Source organism: Patella vulgata, chromosome 1 (genome assembly GCF_932274485.2).
Source record: "Patella vulgata chromosome 1, xgPatVulg1.2, whole genome shotgun sequence".
NCBI lineage: Eukaryota > Metazoa > Mollusca > Gastropoda > Patellidae > Patella > Patella vulgata.
The window spans coordinates 59,022,835-59,043,573 of NC_065879.2; the positions used below are offsets into that span (position 1 = coordinate 59,022,835).

The 20,739-nt window shown below is 34.2% G+C and overlaps 1 protein-coding gene across 1 annotated transcript in view; it reads right to left on the reverse strand.

Moving 5' to 3' along the window:
* LOC126808776 (neurogenic locus Notch protein) overlaps window positions 1–20,739 on the reverse strand; it is a 429,826-nt gene that overhangs the window by 125,867 nt on the left and 283,220 nt on the right. Inside the window, exons 40-46 of the mRNA XM_056102639.1 lie at window positions 19,543–19,686; window positions 19,026–19,187; window positions 18,208–18,384; window positions 14,989–15,129; window positions 10,190–10,286; window positions 7,850–7,998; window positions 1,067–1,090 (exon numbers count right to left, since the gene is read on the reverse strand). Coding sequence (XP_055958614.1) covers window positions 1,067–1,090; window positions 7,850–7,998; window positions 10,190–10,286; window positions 14,989–15,129; window positions 18,208–18,384; window positions 19,026–19,187; window positions 19,543–19,686 — 894 coding nt within the window. The remainder of the gene's footprint in view (window positions 1–1,066; window positions 1,091–7,849; window positions 7,999–10,189; window positions 10,287–14,988; window positions 15,130–18,207; window positions 18,385–19,025; window positions 19,188–19,542; window positions 19,687–20,739) is intronic.

Sequence of the window (20,739 nt, forward strand, 5' to 3'; positions counted from 1 at the left end):
GGACGAGTTGGAAAATAGAGTTTCTGTTACGTTAAATCCTCTCTGTAAAACCGAAAATCTTGAAATTGAGGAGCCCCCATCGCAAATGTCAACCAGCGGCTGCCAGGCAGGATACGCCCACATTTTCGAGAGACGGATAGAGAACAAGCTAAAAAGAAAGTGATTTTTCCTACAATCAAGGACCATAATAATTCAGGAAATTACAATTCGATATGCGCAAATATCGAAAGGAACCAAGATCTTTGTGTTATAAACTTACATTTCAAGTTTCAACAAAATCGGATAAAAATTGTGACCTCCATAGGATCCACAACCTTGATATACCATATTTTTACGCTATTTGAGAACGAAGGGCGGCCATTTTGTCTGTCAGTTTTGGGCCGATTTTCACGAAATTCGAACTCAAACCTCCTTAGGGTGTAACTGTGATATAATAATACGTTTTTTAAAATCGGATAAAAAGATAATATCTATGGCTAACACCACCCTTTGTCATTTTTAGTCTATTTTTAAAATGGAGAGAAGTATTCATGTTTGGGGGAAAATCGGAAGGCCTCTGTAATTTCCTGATGCCGTCACAAAATTTTTTAATATGCCATTTTTGGAAGACATCGATGTGTTTCTTATTCCTACCACATTTCAACTTGGTACCTCAAATAGTGACGGAGATACGTCATTTTGAATGTCGAAAAAATGCTGAAGAAAACTTTCGCAAATCTTCGATTGTATAACTAATAGAGCAAGATCCTTTTGTGGAATATGGCCAAAGAATCAAAAAATGAAAACCCGACGAAGATCCTTTGAGAAATAACCGAGATTTTGTCCCATCAGTAAAACACTTTCTGTTTGTCAAAAATAAATAATTCCGCGGAGGCCAACAAAATCTACATTGGCAGACTGTTCGCATCATGTACAGTTTTGGCTGCAACTTCTGACTAAAATCAGCAAAATAAATAATAAAAAATAAAAACACTTTCGAAAACAATACGTGTTTCGTACCAAAGGTACTGAAACACGTAATTAAATTTACAATTACAAATAAATGAAATGTGAGTAAACACATTACCTTGCATATTGCTGGACACAGGCTCTGTAAATAAAAAAATAAAAAATTCATAAACTAGATTTCTAAATATAAATATTACTAGATCTGCAAGGCAGATATGAAAGCTGTCATATTCACCGTCAGTTTCTGTCACATGTCATGGGTTATATAAAGAATCTCAACAAGGAAAAAGAGTTATTAAAATCGATCAAAACTCGAAGTTATATACGTATTTATAGGGAGTAACATTGCACCCGAGCAAAAGAAAAAACATCTGGAAAATAAAGGAAAATAACTGGGACTTGTATTGATGAAATGGGCTTTAACGTCCTGCTTCTACTGACCTAATTAAGACAGGCATACGCTATACAGAATGCTATGAGGTAAATTTTGCCTGGGCATCAGCACTATGGCCTACTCTTATATCGAATTCCAACTGCCAAGAGATCTTTAACATGGACCCCAATTTATAGACGGGTCCTCAGTTGATCGGCCCATCCGAACGATTAGACAGCTGTTCTTGCTGGGCCTCAGTTCTGTACCACTGACAAGGGAAAACGATGCTGAAAAATGCTGATATTTATGCATATATACAGTGTATAGTGAGTAACATTGTGCCCGGGCAAAAAAAAAATTTGGGAAATAACTGAGATTTGTAATCGAAATGACCCCCCGTTCCAGAAGTTTAAAATACGGATCATTTCATTTTCTTATTTTAAAACTTGAAAGATATTTCTATAGTTCAAAGAGCTAGCATAAAGTCACCTGGCTGGGACAGCGGGTGTTTCCATACATGTATATCAAACAAAATCAAAACCATGCTATGGACAATATTGCGCAAACATGAAACCCTAAAAAATGTCAGAAACTGTTCGAATATAACATATTGAATAGGTTTTATATCGGAGAATTTACTTTTTCCCCCCAGATTACGACACTTACGAGGTTTAGTCTAATATCCCCAGATCACTTGAATTAGGTTAAAAGGTGAATTATCGATATAATTAACGGCGATGGCTATATAATCTGGATATCTGTCTACGTTTATAGTTTTAGGTTACTAAGCTTTAACGTAGCAAGTATTGAAACAGGCTGACGAGTGAAGTCAAGTCAACTAATAGACTGCTAAAATATAACGAGAACCATTCCCCATGGCCAAAAGGTAATCTAAAAATAAAAAGATATTGCTGAGACCGTATTGCTGAAACCGGATTTACTTTCCGTTGCAGACGTTTCTGAAAAATCATTCAAATTGTTTAAAACCCAGAAGAATCAGAAAATGAGTAGAAAATGGCAGGAAAAATGCTGAAATGGGACTAACATAAAAAGCACATCTAAGTATAACAAACGGTTCCCAAGTAAGATACGCTCACATTTTACAAGGAATGGACAGAGAATAAGCTTGAAAAAACCCTGATTTTTCGGACAATCAGAGGCCATCATCCAGCAGGTTACGGCCCGATAAGCGCAAGTATGGAAAGGTGCCTAGATCTTTGGGATATAAACATGCATGTATTTTTAAGTTTCATCAAAATCAGATAACAAGTGTGACCTCTAGAAGGTCCACGACCTTGGTATTATATACTTTTACACTATTGGCCTACGGTGAGCAGCCATTTTGTCGGGCAGTTTCAGTCCGATTTTTATGAAATTTGAACTCGGCTGTAAGTGTCATTATGGCGTAAAGATGATATATACGCGAATATTGAAAGGAACCGAGATCTTTGGGATTTAAACATATATTCTAAGTTTCATCAAAATCGGATCAAAATGGGTCCCTGAGGGTCTGGCATGACTAAAAACAATAGGGATCATCCTTAGGGTATAAGGAATAAGTATGCAACATTTCAAGACGACCAGTTAAGAACTGCAGCCTGTAGGTGACACACAGACACACCCCATACATGTATTCCATCCCAAACGAGGACTGTGTAATGGTACTAGACGAAGAAAATACAGATTTTAATGGATGTAAATCTACAGAATGACTCAAAAAAACATTTGATTAAACCGGTTTTCTAAAACGAACTACAGATGTCATAAATGAGGATGGATGAGCAGTGGAATTACAAAATAAGTGTGTGAGTTTTTATAAAGACAAATATTTGAGGCGCATGAACGACTATCTCTGCGCTAAAGCTTGATATTTCCCCACAATCATATTGATATTATATAATCCATCAATCTGCTGAAACAAAACATGTGGTAAAGTTTTTAACTTGTCGAATAGTTCAAGGGAGATCGTTATACGTGAGCGTACGTAGTCAAGTTTTTTTTTATCTTTTTAAAACACCAGTAGGCCTACTACTTTTATTTTCCAAGTTGGCATTACCGGTACTTAGGATTATAATGCATGGGAATAATTCTTTAACTTATATAACCATCAAGACATTAAAACTCAGACCACTACTTATCGCAGAAGCAAAAACGATCTACCACAGCATCGTATGGTTTCGACCTTTCAATATAAACACATAATCCATTCTTGATTACGACCGTGTAAATAAGTTTGCTTCCATACTATCGATTATAGAATAACATTTCACTGCCGATTATCGATAGTAAAAATCGCCATCGATACCCAGCTCTTTCTATGTTACAGAATAATTCTTACCAGATTTGTATCTTGTCATCGGCACCTATCAGCCATTTTTTTTCAGATCTGGTCCAAATTTTTCCGAGCAAATGAGGACAGCAGGTAACTCAATTTTTTAAACACCTGCCTTGTTTCAAGTAATTTTTATGGGGTGGGGTGGGGGTGGGGTGGGGGGATGTATACATATGGATGTACCCAAATGACACAATACACATACGTACCCACACACACACACACTCACAAAGGGGCGACGTGGACATATAAAAATGGTTAAAATATTGTGTAATGGCAAATGAGTTGCCAGGTGGGACAGCGCTACAATTCTTACAAAAGAGAGAGAGAGAGAGCAAGAGAGAGAGAGAGAAATGGGGTACAAATTATTTGTTGATGGTAGACTGTACCAGGTTGGAGAAGACCTAGATATAACAACAGATCAAGTAAAGGCACAGGTAGCTAGACCATGGGAATATCAAAATCGCTCTGATGAAGCCAGGAAACGCCAATTAGTTCAGCTTATACTGAACAGCCTTCAAGTAAAAGACAGGAAAATGCAGGGAGTATATAATCAGTGTGCTATCTTGGAATGTTGGTAAAGTTCTATGTGAAAAACTTAAAGACAGTTCCTTTGTTGATATGATATCTACATATCATAATGTATGATAAATACTGATGATCAAATAGAAATCCCCAACTATCATGCGCATAAATTTGTGAGAGACTTTGGTAAAGGTAGTGGAATAGTTATTTTCGTTAAAAATACAATTCTCAGGCTCTGTTCAGTTGTTGATAATGTTTTTGATTCTATTATTGTCCTGGAAATTAGAAGCCAGCAAGAGGCCGTTTTTATTTGTGCGAGTTATTTCCCACCGTATAATAGTTTATTTTATGATAAATATGATGTTGATTTATTTATCTATCTAGAAGACATTATTAATAAGTATATCGATAAAGGAATTATCCTAACTTGCGGTGACTTTAACAGCTAAGTTAGAGGGGCTAAGTATTGATGTTACGAATAAATTGACAGACTTGTGTCAGTATATTCCAGATACACCAATGATCTTACGTAATAATATGAATACGGTTATAAATCAATTTGGACGAAAATTAATTAACTTCTGTAAAAATACAGGTTTAAGAATTTTAAATGGTAGAATAAATAACGATCTAGATGGAAAATTTACATTTAACAGCAGAACCATGGTTCAATGATTCTTGTTTGAAAAGATACTGAGACTACAAATGCGCGCTACTCGCATTTAATGTTGACAAAAGTAATGAAAACCGTTCACTCTTTAATCGAACAAAGGGATATTACAAAAAATTGGAACGACGGTTAAAACATGATTTTAAAAGCCACCAGGGCAACTTAGTACAACTTGTTAAAAAAAAAAAACCCGAAGCTATTTTACAAGCTTTTCAAAAACAAAAATCTGTTACTACAACATTAGAGATTGACGATTTACATAAACATTTTAAAAATTTAGCATCTACCCGTCCTACTGTAGACAAAAGTATTATAAATTATATTAATACGTATGACTTGACTTCAAAATTTTGTAAAAGCGAATTAGACAATGTTATAACAGAGAGTGAAATATGAGAATGTATACAAAAACTTAGGCTTAATAAAGCTTCATCTTGCGATAATATCCAAAATGAACTCATAATACACTGTAAAGACGTTCTGATGCCCTGCTTAGTCGAAATTCTTAATAATGTTCTCAATTTGGGAGGCTTTCTTTCAATGTGGGCCATAGGAAACTTGGTGCCAGTCTACAAGAAAGGGGACGCTAATAATCCAAATAACTATAGGGGAATATCTACTGTCTCATGTCTAGGAAAACTGTTTACTTCTATCCTGAATAAAAGACTAATAAAATTTGACAAAAAATATAACATAATACCACCGAGTCAGTTTGGATTCCGAAAAAATGTAAGTAGGGTAGATGCAATTTTTGTTCTCCAAGCACTTATTAACTGAACACTAAAACAGAAAAAACGTATATACTGCTGCTTTGTGGATTACAGTAAGGCTTTTGATTTTGTTAATATATACAGTTTATGGCATAAGCTTATCAGGGAATAGGGGCTAACTTTCTTAAGGTAGTTAGATCTCTATACAAAAAGTTGTGTTAAATTCAAAAATATATTTCAGTGTCAAAATGGTCTCCTCCAGGGCGAGGTTCTCGCCCCTGTCCTATTTTCAATGTATTTGGATGATTGTGAGTCTCATTTACTAGCGGACAATTGCCCAACTGTAGATATACAAACCATTACAAACGTTAAATATTTGTATGATTATGTATGCTGATGACAAGGTTTTGTTCTCAGAAACCCTAGAGGGGCTGCAAAATTTATTAAACCCTCTGTGTACTTATACACAAAAATGGGACTTATCTGTAAATATTTTAAAAACTAAAATCGTGATTTTTAGAAATAGTGGAAAAATTGACGAAAAAGAAAACTGGTCATTCTATAATCAAAATCTTGAAGTTGTTGGCTCATTTAACTACCTAGGAGTATTGTTGAATTTTAATGGTAAATTTATAAAAACGCAAAAAAACGTATCTGACCAGACCAGAAAAGCACTTTTTTCCATTTTAAAAGTATGTAATGAAAACTATTTTAACCCCGTAACAAAATTGTCAGTTTTCGACACCTACGTGAGTAGTATTTTATGCCTGGGTCGGAAGTTTGGGGCTTTCATAAAGCTTAGGATGTCGAAAAGGGGCATCTGAATTTTTGCAAAAGACTTCTTCAAACACGAAATAGTACTAGTATTGTTATGATATACATGTACTATGAATTGGGTAGATATCCACTTTCTATATTAAGAAAAATTTGAATATTCAAATATTGGTTAAAGTTAATTAACACCGACAATATAATTCTTAGACGATGTTACAATGATTTGTGAATAAACAATGATAACTGGATATTAATGTTAAAAAAGAATTATTTAGGCTTGGATTATTAAATATTTGGAAAAATAATGGTCTTGTAAATTCTAAACGCACATTGTCTGTAATAAAACTTCATTTAATTGACATGAAAAAAATCATTGAATCGTCAAAATATCACCCGTACAAATATATTGTAGATATTAGTTTACACTCCAGTTCTATCTAACTAAATCGATAAATAAGAAATATATATGTGAAATAACAAGAATAAGACTTTCTAGCCACAATTTAAATATCGAGAAAGGCAGATATGTTAAGACCGTTAGGAAAGACAGATTATGTATTTTGTGCAATAAACTAGATGTCGACGACCAGTATCATTTTATTCTTATTTGTCCCAGATACAAAGACCTGCGAAATAAATTTATAAAGCAATATTATAGTAAAAACCCAAGTGTCTATAAACTAATACAACTCCCTGCCCCTAAGAACACCACAGAATTAGAGAATCTGGGTCGATTTCTATTTCAAGCCAATAAGAGAAGATCTGAACTTATCATTAAAGTATAATCACCTCTTTAACTCTTTTTTTGTACATCTTATAAACATACTCTCCTTGTACATTCTGTATATATATATAATGTCATTGTATGTCGTTTTGTATGTATTGTTGTATGAGTGTTTTACCCGATAGGTTTTTGACCTAAGGGAATAAAGAACTAGATATCGTAGACAAGGGGGGTATAGAGTGTGTAACACGATAAACATATTGATCACTTAATTACCTGATCGATCCAGTCTTTTATCAACGATAATCGAGATGAGTAGTAGTTATACAATCAGCACAGTCAATATATTTGGGAATTTTGAATATTATTCACCATATCTTGATGTCCGATTGGGCATATTGTTGGTCGGATGTTTGGAAAATCGCGAAGGGTATGTTTGGAATATAACGGCGAAGTAGCATCCATTTTCTTTTTAATCTTTTGGAAGGCTTAAATTGTCAAGACATCAGATTAGTGGTCTAATTAGGCTCAAGGATATTATTGTACTCTTGTTACAGTTTCTATGTTAATAAATGCACCAGATGAATACACAGACCATAATACAACATCTAGTTTTAATTAGATATGATGTTTTAATTAAATTGGGTGTTTTAAATAAATTGGGTGTTTTAATTAGATATGATGTTTAATTAAACTGGCTGTTTTAATTAGAAAGGATGTTGTAATTAGATTGAATGTTTGATAATAAAGATAGGTGGTTGATAATGGTAATAGCTGTGCATTTAATACTCACGATCAATAATTCTCGTTTCTGCTGGTCTTGGACATTTAACAGTACCCCTTGTCGGTTGTGTTACTTTTGTTCCATTTGGCAACACACACCAACACATACCAAAACTATCCCAACATTGTTGTGATTTCCAGGTTCCATCCATATTACATCTAAAACAAATATCCAACTTTAAATTCAAATATCAACTCTTTCTAATATAGTTAAAGACCATAAATACAGTGTGCTAAAACCAATTGTCATTTTCCTTATTTAAAATAAAACAAGAACTGAAAGTTTCCTTTAGATAGTAATCTAGATTATGAAGACGTCGTGACTTCGATGTTCATGGATAGAAATTGGTTATCATTCAGCAACTTGATGTTCTAAGACAGAAAAAGATGATGTCATAAAATAATTGAGGTTAATTGCTAAAGTATTCATCTTTTCATTACAAGAATTCATATTTAAAGATACATTCTCACAAAGTATTTATAGGGTAGTTATTTGGTAAACATGGCATATTCGATATGGAAAGTAGAGACACTCAATCTTACTAGAAAAATAATAGATTCCCTGAAAAACACCCATGGGGCACCAACTCCTTGGCTGAGTGTGTGTGTGTGAAATAGCTTTATTTAACGTCCACTTCCACCGAAGTAATATCGCATGTTATATATATATATATATATATATATATATATATATATATATATATATATATTAGCTTCATTAATTTTCTTAAAACCAACCCATGATTATCTTCCACTCATTGTTCCTAAATTGAACCCATACACTACAGATTAACACAGGTGTATACATGTTTTCTATAAGTAAACGATATACTATGTAACCATAGACAATGGTAACTATAGCCAATTAAAACCACAGTGTTACTATGTAAATATGTATAAATATACTATACTGTCCATCTCTATACAATGACATTATTTATGAATAGTCCCAAGACAGACGAAAAGTACTTTAAAATGTTAAAATGTTATTAAACCAGTGTTGAATGAAATCATTTTTTTGTCAGCATACCTTTTATCTTTTCATCGTTTACAGTGAAACAAAGTAGTGCAGCTTTACGGTTGTACTAATATTTCTGGATATATATATATATATATATATATATATATAGATAGATAGATAGATGTTTATTGCATCACAACGTCCATGAAGGACAGCATACATGTTATATATACAGATGAAATATTTACAGGGTGATTAGCGAAAAAATGAACAGAAGAAAACGATGGACGATGTAAATTTAACAGACTTGAACAAGTATACATTTATGTAACAGGTACTTTTAACGAATGTGCAAATAATATGTACATAGAGACCTAAGGTACACTTCTTAAAGCTAATTATTGTGAAAACATTGAGAGACTTAAACATCCATGCGATTAAACGGCGGAAAGAGGGATTGGCAGAGGATAATCCAAGAATTTACTTAGGCTTTGATATTGTATGATTAAATGGAAAGTGGCTAACCACAAATACAAACTAAAAATGAATTCTCCTTCAATCAAGTCACATGATAAACAAGGGTTCTTAACATAGAATCTTGTAGCATGGGGTAATTTAAATTAAAATGTTTTGAGACGGATTTGAAGAAAACATTTGATAAATGAAATTAGTTTTTGAATATGTTTTTAGTCCAAATATACCATCAAATCACAAAATTTGTACAAAAGGCATTTTTATAGGCTTACATTATGAGACTGCATTTCATTTTTCTCAACTGTGAATATTGTAATGTTTTAATATAGTGTTACATATGTTATTCTTCTCTACTGATAATTACTGGGCCTACTGTGCAATGGGGTAGGGGCATGCGGATCCTGTAAAGTACATTAAGTTAACTTAATTGCGAAAAGTAAGTTGCTGAATAAAACTGAGACACAAACTAAACTGGAAATCAATTAAAATCAGCTAATAATAGCTTCACAGTTTTTGCCTATTTTAATATCATATCCTGACCACATTTAAATTTAAGTGGTCCAATTTTCACATCATAATGGTCAAAAGCGGCAAAATATACATATATATCATCATATCTTTAAAAAAAACAACTGTAGATAGACCATTCATGAATATGATGAAAGGATCTATAGAGTTAATGCCATTTTCATAAATATGAATTTATGCCCCAAACAATTATGCCTTAAACATTTCAATGTGGGCGTATAAAAACAGTGAACAAATAAATGAACTAAGGGAAGTAACTCTCATTATGCCAGGAACGCTGCATTCGGCTAACCAAAATGTTGGCTTTTAACGGTAACGTTATAAGTGTCGACTTTTGTTGACATGGGTCAGTTAAGAGTCAGTCAACTTCACTTAAGTACACGTTACCTTGGTATAAAGAAGGAAGAACATTGACTCAGTTGTCCAGATTTCATCTGCAGCGCGACCTTCTCCAACTCTTGGAAACATGTTGATGTGGCATTCTCTGTAAAAAAAACCAAAACAAACGTCACTTTGAGTACATTTCTAATTATGGCATTGTTGCTATATGTCGTGACAGGTGTTGTGTGCACGAAGTAGAATTTGTTTAATGATGTGTACCATATTTTACGTGAAGTTGAACCATCATATTTTACTGTTTTTCCAACCGGTGTATAAGACAATTGTTTTTCACCTCCACTCATAGCAATTATTTTTTATCGGGAGTGTTGTCCTAGTCTAATACTGTACCGATGTATGTCAAAACAAAAATGGCCCATAATTAGGGTTTGGATTATTATAAGGGTATCACTACAAAAAACTTTTTTATTTACGAATACTTTTTGGTGGTATTTTACACAGGATTAATTACAATCAACAAATAGAATGAACTCATGCGGTCATATAGATATCACAAAATGGTTTCTAACTTGTTCAGCTGTGGAGAAATAGGCGATTTTCTACAAGTCACTTTTCAAGGTTTTTTGGTCCATAAAAGTGTCAATTATTATTTGATTTTCATAAAAAATTTACCATCCATGTGATGCATAATGCCATTTATGATTGTATAAAGCTAATTTTACATATTCATTATCACCGAAAGTAATGTAATTTTGGCAAAAACTGTATTTTTATCCTCCAAAACAAATATTTGTTTGAAGTAAGTGATATTCATTATTCGTATAAAATTATGATATTTCATTTCAATGGACAAATAGTATGAATCAATACAATCATATAGATATCAAAAATGTGTTTCTGACATCCTCCCTTGTCGAGAAAGAACCAATTTTGTCAGGATCACTTTTTAGATTTTTAGCACTTCAATAAGGTTTTATAAAGGGTTTATTCTGTTTAAATTTGGATCAATTTTCTGTCATGCGAAGGAAAATCAAAGTAGTTATTTCTGTAATCAAATTTAAAGATTTTGTTGATAACGGAAGTGATTTCATTGGGACGAGTCTTCGTTGTATAAATGGAACTGATATTGCTGGATTTATTGTCTAATTCTGCGTCCATTTTATAACACTTTCCAATGCTTAACGTTTAACGTTCCCATTGGTACGGGAAGTGTCGTCAATTCAAGGGTAACGTGGCACCAGTGAAACCCGCCATTACTGCATTGCACTTCTAGTATTAATTAATATTAATATTATTAATATACAAATTTCTTTAGTGCACAACTGCCACATAACATATCATATATTGTATAGAGCAAGACAATATTATATTTACATAAAACTAGATAATAAAGAGCATACTTGATAAAATATATAGATAAAAATTGTTAGATAAAATTACATGTAATTTAGAAATTAAAAATAGCTCTGGATAATCTATGTAAAAAGATCACTGGCTTAAGCCTTTTTAAATAAATATGTCTTTAGTTTAGTTTTAAAAGTAGCAATAGCATTTCAATTTGAATTTGTAATTTATTCCATAACAATGGTGCTTGTACATAAAATGACCGGTAACCATATGATGATAAATTATAAGATCGCTGTATAAGTAATGATGTGTCAGTAGCTAAATGTGGGACTTAAACTTAGTAATATTCAAAGTTTTGTTCTTGGTACATTTGAACCAGTTTTTATTTCATTATATCCGATAAATGCTAGACATTACACGCAACGTTTGTGATCATACATGGTAACAATATTACGATGAAGGTGCCTATGTACGATTGGCTAATTTAACTGAAATTTAAAGTATAATTCTCGCGCCAATTTCCATATGAATAATGTCTGAAGAAAGAGTTTATATTTTTATTTTCATGGAATGTTCTAGCGTCAATGATTGTATTATGAATAGGGGTTATGTTTTTAAATAAACATTACACATGCTATATATTTATAAAATTTGGCAAGTATTTGGATTGGAATAGAGTAGTAGTCTTTGCCGTGCCAGTTCTATTATTTCGCAGACGATGTCACTCAACATCGTAGGGCGACAGTTACTGAGAAATTTGCAGGAAGTCATTTCTTTTTACCTTCATCCATATGTAAGTCGCTGTGGAGTACAAGACGAAAACGCGACTTCCATAGAAAAAAGGACAGACTTATACCCTGAAAAATATGGTAAGTGATTCGAGCATCCTGAAACAGTAACAAGCCATTGCCATGCAACATAACCCTTATTTTTTGTAAGAGATGAACAGAAAACAAGCTAAAAAAGGCGATTTTTCATACAATCAGGGGCCATAATCCAGAAAGTTAGGGGCCAATACGCGCAAGAATTGAAAGAGAACTCAGACCTTTAGGGTATAAACATATGTTAAGCTTCATTAAAATCGGATAACAATTGTGACCTCTAGAGGATCCACAACCTTGATATTGTAATACTATTTGATAATTTATGCGAAATTGTATTAGTCAAATATAAGTGCACGAGAGGACATTAGTTATAATTTGATAAATACATATTATGTTTTATTTCTATTCTCCATTGTCAGTATATTAGTTATAGTATGAGTTTATTTAAAACGCAAACTAAATTGTTTATGAAATATTGTGAGAATAACAGGAAAGGGGGTCGTGCTGATATGATACATGAATTGAACTATAGGTTAATAAACACATTTGTCATATGCTATCTTAATGGTCAGAAATGGAATGTGTCTGTTGACCAAATTTGGTAATAGGTCCCTGTTGTTTTTTGATCGGAGAAATATTGTGACCTCAAGAGGGTTCCACAAGCTAAAAATGCGATTTTGCATAAAATTAGGGGCTATAATCCGATAAATTACATAAAAGATAGCAAGAGATTTTAACAGTCTAATATTTAAAACTATTTACGATGTGTAATATTTTTATTCTTTTAATTTTATTTTTAATGTTCATAATCTGACATGAAAATGTAATATGTATTTTACCATTACACTCCAGGAAATGTATATGTGTTTGTTACTCACTGTCTATTGTAGACAAAACATTTAAATATTTTATATGTTTGGAGAGAACTTAAATAGGCCTTTGCCTGTTGTTCAATCCATTTCAGTTTATTGAATACAATACTGTTTAAACTAAGTCCAATGTGCGTGGATATCGAAAGGAACCGAGATCTTTGGAATATAAACATATATTTTAAGTTTTATCAAAATCGGATCAAAATTGTGAGCTCTAGAGGGCCACAGCCTTGATATTACATACTTTTACACTATTTGAGTACGAGGAGCGGCTATTTTGTCTGGCAGTTTCGCTCCAATTTTCACGAAATTCAAACTCAACTATCAATATGGTTTACCGATGACATTTTCAAATGTTTCTTTTAAATCCTATTAAAATTTTGACTTCTTGAGGGTCCACAAACTAAAAACATGATTTTTCGTACAGACAGGGGGCATAAACCAGGACATTACTATCCGATATGCGCGAATATCGAAAGGAGCCAAGATCTTTTGGATATAAACATATATTTTAAGTTTTATCAAAATCAGATCGAAATTGTGACCTCTTGCGAATCCACAATCTCTTACACTATTTGCTTACGAGGAACGACCATTTTGTCGAGCAATTTCGGTCAGATTTTCACCAAATTCAAACTCAACCCCAATTATGATGTAACCTTGATATATTTGAACGGTTTTTCTACGCCCACATTTTCATGTGGACGTATATTGTTGTCACCTCTGTCCGTCCACAATTGTTTGTGAACACTCTGAAGGTCAAAATTTTCATCTGATTTCAATGAAACTTGAAATATAGGTTTATCACCCTAAGATCTCAGTTCCTTTTGATATTGGCATGTATTATGGCCCTTGATTGTATGAAAAATCATGTTTTTAGCTTGTGAACACTGTAGAGGTCACAATTTTATCCGATTTGGTTTAAACTTGAAATGTATGTTTATAACCCACAGATCTCAGTTCCTTTCGATATTTGCACATATCGGACCATAACTTCCTGAATTATGGCCCCCGATTGTACGAAAAATCATGTTTTTAGCTTGAGGACCCCACAGAGGTCACAATTTTTATCCGATTAAAAAACCGATACAATATATCACCGTTACACCCTAAGGATGGTTGAATTCGAATTTCGTAGAAATCGGACTGAAAATGACAAACAAAATGGCCGCCCCTCGTTCACAAATAGTGTTAAAATATTGGGTATCAGGGTTGTGGACCCTCTGGAGGTCAAAATTTTCATCTGATTTTGATGAAACTTGAAATTTATGTTAACAACCCACAGATCTCAGTTTCTTTCGATATTCCTGCATATCGGACCATAACTTCCTGAATTATGGCCCCTCATGATTGTACGAAAAATCACGTTTTTTCGCTTGTGTCCCTCTAGAGGTCAAAATTATTATCCGATTTAAAGAAACGTTTGAATATATCACCTTTACACCCTAAGGATGGTTGAGTTCGAATTTCTTGAAAATCGCACCAAAACTGACAGACAAAATGGCCACCCCTCGTACTCAAATAGCGTAAAAATATGGTATATGAAGGTTGTGGACCCTCTAGAGGTGACTTGTTCTTCTGATTTTGATGAAACTTGAAATGTAAGTTTATAACCCAAAGATCTTGGTTACTTTCGATATTTGCGCATATCGGATCTTAACTTTCTGAATTATGGCCCCTGATTGTACGAAAAATCGCTTTTGTTTAACTTTTTCTCTATCCATCTCTTGCAAAATGTGGGCGTATCCTGCCTGGCAGCCGCTGGTTAAAATCAGTTTTGGGACGATTTTCACGAAATACTTACTTGTTGCTATGGTACATGTTTGTCCACACCCATTAGAACAACAGAGTTCACTCCCTTTACAATCAGCATCTGTACGACACATATCAACACACGTGGCTAAACCTTTCTTTACTGCAGGGCATTCATCTTTCTTACAGCCATCTTTACATTTAAAAAAATACACACGATTAAATTGACATACATTTGGTTTATTAGCAGCAGGGGGGGGGGTTAGGGGGGAAGGGCAAAATTTAGCCCTTTAAAGATATTTTCCCGCGTGCAAACTGTGTGATTTTGATGATATATTTGGACTAAAAACATATTCAAACAAATTAATCCATCAAAAACTTGCTTCAAATCCCTCTCAAAACTTTGTTATCGCAGGGAGATACCTTTAGCTATAAATAAACTGTTGTTAGACACCATGTTTGTCACCTTAATTCATTGAGGGAGGGTCCTGCGTTTTTCAGAATGTATTTTTCATTATTTACTGTCCATTTATCATACATATTAAGGCCAAAGTAAATTCTTAATTATTTTCTGTCAACTTCTTTTTCCGCCATTTAATTGCAGAGTCTTTTGTGCGTTTATACCCCTCAATGTTCCCAAAACAGCCTAACCATTTGACCAAGAAATAACAAACACTCCCCCAGTCAAGCTAGCACACAATAAGCTGGCAGACAACAATTGGGATGCCAGTTAGTGAATTACTGACATTTTGGCCCAGTGTTTGACCCAATGGTGTTTTTCGGGTAATCCAGTATTTTTCTAGTAAGATTGGGTGTCTATATATACTTTCAATATATACCAAATTCGCCATACTTTTATTGGAAATAACCACCCGATAAATACTTTTGGGACAATGTATCTTATTGAAAGATTTTTACCTAAAAGATAGAATTTGTTTGCTGCATTGTTTTAATGGAGGATAGAGGTGCGTGTTTGTGTGATAGTGGGGGCGTGAGTGAAGGGGGTAAGCAAGAAGTGTGTTGGCCTGTCAGTTTCATTTGTCTAATAGGAATATATTCAATTATACCAAAATGCCATATTTGTATTGAATGTACCAATTGAACATAATTGTTTCCAATATAAGAAGGGCTTCTAGCTTATAAGACAGTTCTGTAATGCAGATACTACAAAGGCCAGTGTTTGTCTGAATGATAATAATTTATTACATGTCGTTGGCCTATTATCACGCATATGTGCAGTACAAGACCGCCCTCAGTTTTTGGATAATACCAGTTGATCATCTAACTATCATTTACTAATTTAGTGTAATGTATTTATTAAAATATCTATTTGACCTATGGTTTATTTAGACAAAGCGTAGCTCTATCCGAAGTATAGAACTGTAACATGTTTTCAGGCAATCAGGTTTACTCAACCCATGCACTATGCCCAATGTCCATCTCTGGATAACCCATGGATGCTAGTTTGATCGTATGCATCTACACAAGTTGGCAATCGTCTGACCGGGAATATGATCAACTGGACATCAAGATATGGTGAATCATATTCAAAATTACAAAATATATTTACTTTACTGAGGGTAATAACTATTATTAATCTCGATTGTCGTTGATAATAGGCGGGACTGATTAAGAAATTAAGTGATAGACCCCTTTATGGTGTAATACATCTACCTTAATTGATGAATCTGCCTTGATTGATTTCCTTAATCTACCCATTTCCTTTATATCTTAATCCTGAAAACAATTAAAGGTTTCTCCTTTGTCGGGACATTTGTATCCCCTTGATGTTAAAACTAGTCAAAGTTTTTTTACTTCTTGATTGGGAAGTCAACCAACTTGAAAGCTAACCTTTAACAGTTATTCAGTAATTAGTACAAATAGTAATTTGATAATCCCGTATATATTCCATCTCGATAATTATTCAAAACAATTTCTGTCTGTAACTATTTCCCGTCATAATAATTGGCCACATGTTCCCACCTGGCACCCCATAACACAGTATTTTAATCACTGCACAACAAAATATTCCGTAGACTATAAACATACCAAAAAGTATATCCATCTGGAGTGCTAACTGTTATTAGCTATTAATAAATACAGTGAACTTTATTTTTCGTGACGAATTGTAACAAACTACTTTGCGGCATTTGTTCACGATCTCGCATTGCTTTCTACAAAAGATAACCCGAATTGTTCATTTTGGCGTGAAAAACATATCACGTGGGCAAATAACAATAACAAAAGGCGATCATGCCTATTTACGGGTGTCTACGGATGTATTTTTAAAATACCATTTTACAGAAGACAAACGATGTTTCGCCAACAGGAACTATTTTAATTACAGACATTTTGCTTTCATTTTGCTACAAAGACACGTAATTTAGGAGGGATATCACTTACGTGAATTTGGTATATATGGTACGCTTTTTACGAATATTATTGACAAAAATTTAAATACCGTGCAGTGCCAGACATGCAGGAATTATATATGAAAAATAGCGATATGCACCTATTTTTTTATTTGTGTTCAGAACACGATATGCTGCATAACATAAAAAATATTTGTAGCTAAAGTTTATTACAGGGAATGGAAGCTTATTGACCCTATTTTCTGAAGCTGGTAATCAACTTCTGGTGACCTAATTATTGCCTCCATTAAAGCCAACTTAAAATGTCTGACAAGCAAAATTTTAAAATAGCATCCCTGGGGTAATCTAGTTATCATTTTTATTATCCGTGAGAATGAAATTAGGTTTAATGTCACATCATTTTGAGACTGAAGACTTCATTTTTTTCTATGGTTGATCCTGTGTGTAAAACTTGGCGGGTGCATTTTATTTCAATGAATTCTAGTATGTGCATGTCAATGTGTAAATGGATGGGCATGGGTTTGTCATCATATCCAAAAGCATGGCTCACTTTTTTTGCAAGTCCCCGAGTCGGAGCTGGGCTTAAAAAGTCCCCAATGTTCTTACTGGTCCATGCTAGGATTCTGGCACTGGACATTCTATTCAGTGTCCGAGAGAAAATGAAATGGAGTTGGAGAAAATTGAATTCCTGAAGAAAACCCACAAGATTAGGCAATTGACCCTACCACGTAGAAGCTCGGGATAAAACCTTTGCCTTGCCTTGATAACAGGCATTATGATCTACAGTGTACACATTAGATAACTTGGTCACCCAATCACCCTTTGTTTCAACTTAGCCACCCAATCTCTCTTTGTTTCAACGAGTAGTAAAATATTACAAAGTATCAAAAGAAACATACTTGCTCCACAAGAATTACAGCATTCCTCCTGCGTATTAAAGTTGTTATCATTACCACCACAACCACCAAATATAAATTCCTCACATCGTCCATTCTCTTTGTTAAAGAACCATCGGGGCATATACCCGAAACACATTCCCGAATCTTGTAGTATAGAACAAACATCCATAGGTTCATCTGAAACATATGATAAGAACCTGTAAGATACCCACCATCAAATACATGGGTAAATCCTGTAAAAACATCATGTTTTATGCATAAAGTTGTGTCCTCATTATTGTTATCAATGAGGTTGTAGCTTATGAAACATATAAGAACCTGTAAGATACCCACCATCAAATACAGGGCTAAATCCTGTAAAAACATCATGTTTTATGCATAAAGTTGGGTCCTCATTATTGTTATCAATGAGGTTGTAGCTTATGAAACTGATTGTATTATTTAGGTCCAGATATATGGCAGAAATGACCATTGACCCCCCCCCCCCCCGAACCACGCTACACGTGCCACTTTCAAACTTAGGCACGCCCTGTTTACAAGACGAGTTGGTTCAAGCGACACATTAATTAAAGATTTTGTTCCTAACGTCCTAAATTAAGGGTGGCACTTGAACAGGGGCACCTAGAATTTTACATAAAGTTAATACAAGTGACTGTCGTCCTTCTCTATTTTTTGTTAGAAAATAGAAACAGTTGGACCAACGTCTTTAGATTTATGTCTTAAAATCGATGCGATTAACAATTTCCCATCAGCCCATATGCTCCAGCTTGTCTACACACGTTTCAGTACACGACAATAACTGTAAGAATCTGATTTACCTGGACAGCATACAGCGAACGAATCATCGGGTGCTATATCACAGTAGGATCCAGATGGACAGAAACCTGGTGACCCACGACCACAAGAAATAGATTCACCACTTCTCTGTAAAGGTTTAAGTCCTGGTCGACATGGTTCATTTCTAAATGTTGGCTGTTCCTCTGTGTATTAAATAATTGATAATCAAAAACAGCAGAAAATGGCTCAGAGAGAGAGAGAGAGAGAGAGAGATTTAACCTGTACAAGTTTACCCAAGTGGCTCTACCGGAATCGAAATCAAAGGCATGACTCTTACATCAATAACAGTTTTAGGCCCCATGTCTAGATCACTCGGGCATCCACTACACTACCCCAAATTTATAGACTATTTTTCAGTAAAGACTGTTCAGAAAAAAATTGCAAAATCTTCCATAAGGCCATAGAAAAATCTCCTACCCACATCAGCTTTATTTGAAGGATTGTCCGAGAACCAGAATATTTATTTTGTATGGTCTAAGTATATGTGTGTATACCAACCTCTGGCTAAGATGCATTTCTTTCCACATGATGTGAGACAACATTTTCTACCGGAGCTACAGTTCCTGTCTTGACTACACTGATCTTTACATAGTTTACTCTCACCATATCGTGGTGGTTTGGCGGGACAGCTACCTTCTGGTGCTATATAATAAATAAAAATACTACTAATAATGAATATCTATATTGCACACTTTCCATCCAGTCAGTATGCTCATGCCACATGCCACATATGCAAAATTATATAGACATTACAAACAAAAAGCGAGTATGCGTTGCCATTTAAGTTAAGTTATAAGGTGTTTTTTTACACCTGAATAAATTAAGATTGGATGATGTAGGTGATGCATAGTATAATCTAATGTGCCCTGATAATTGGGGCAAAACACAAAATCTGAATCTTCGATTATGACGCCAAGATTGCAATGCATGAAACGGTTAACACACCTAAAATGGTTAGATACCCTTGTTAATTAAACTATTATATCCTGGGCACTACAAATTTTTACACAGAAATTCAGTAAAAAAAACCAGCGGCTGCCAGGCAGGATACGCCCACATTTTCGAGAGATGGATAGAGAACAAGCTAAAAAGAAAGTGATTTTTCCTACAATCAAGGGCCATAATTCAGGAAATTACAATTCAATATGCACAAATATCGAAAGGAACTTATATTTCAAGTTTCAACAAAATCGGATAAAATTTGTGACCTCTATAGGGTCTGGGTCCACAACCTTCATATACCATATTTTTACGCTATTTGAGAACGAGGGGCGGCCATTTTGCCCGTCAGTTTTGGACCGATTTTCACAAAATTCTAACTCAGCCGTCCTTAGGGTGTAACGGTGATATACTAAAATGTTTTTTTTAAATCGGATAAAAATTATGACCTCTATAGGGTCCACAAGCCAAAACACGTGATTTTTCGTACAATCAGGGGCCATAATTCAGGAAGTTACGGTCCGAAATGCGCGAATATCGACAGGAACTGAGATCTTTGGGTTATAAACTTACATTTCAAGTTTCATCAAAATAGGATTAAAATTGTGACCTCTATAGGGTCCACAACCTTGATATACCATATTTTTACGCTACATGAGAACGAAGGACGGCCATTTTGTCTGTCAGTATTGAACAGATTTTCACAAAATTCGAACTCGGCCATCCTTAGGGTGTAACTGTGATATAATAATATGT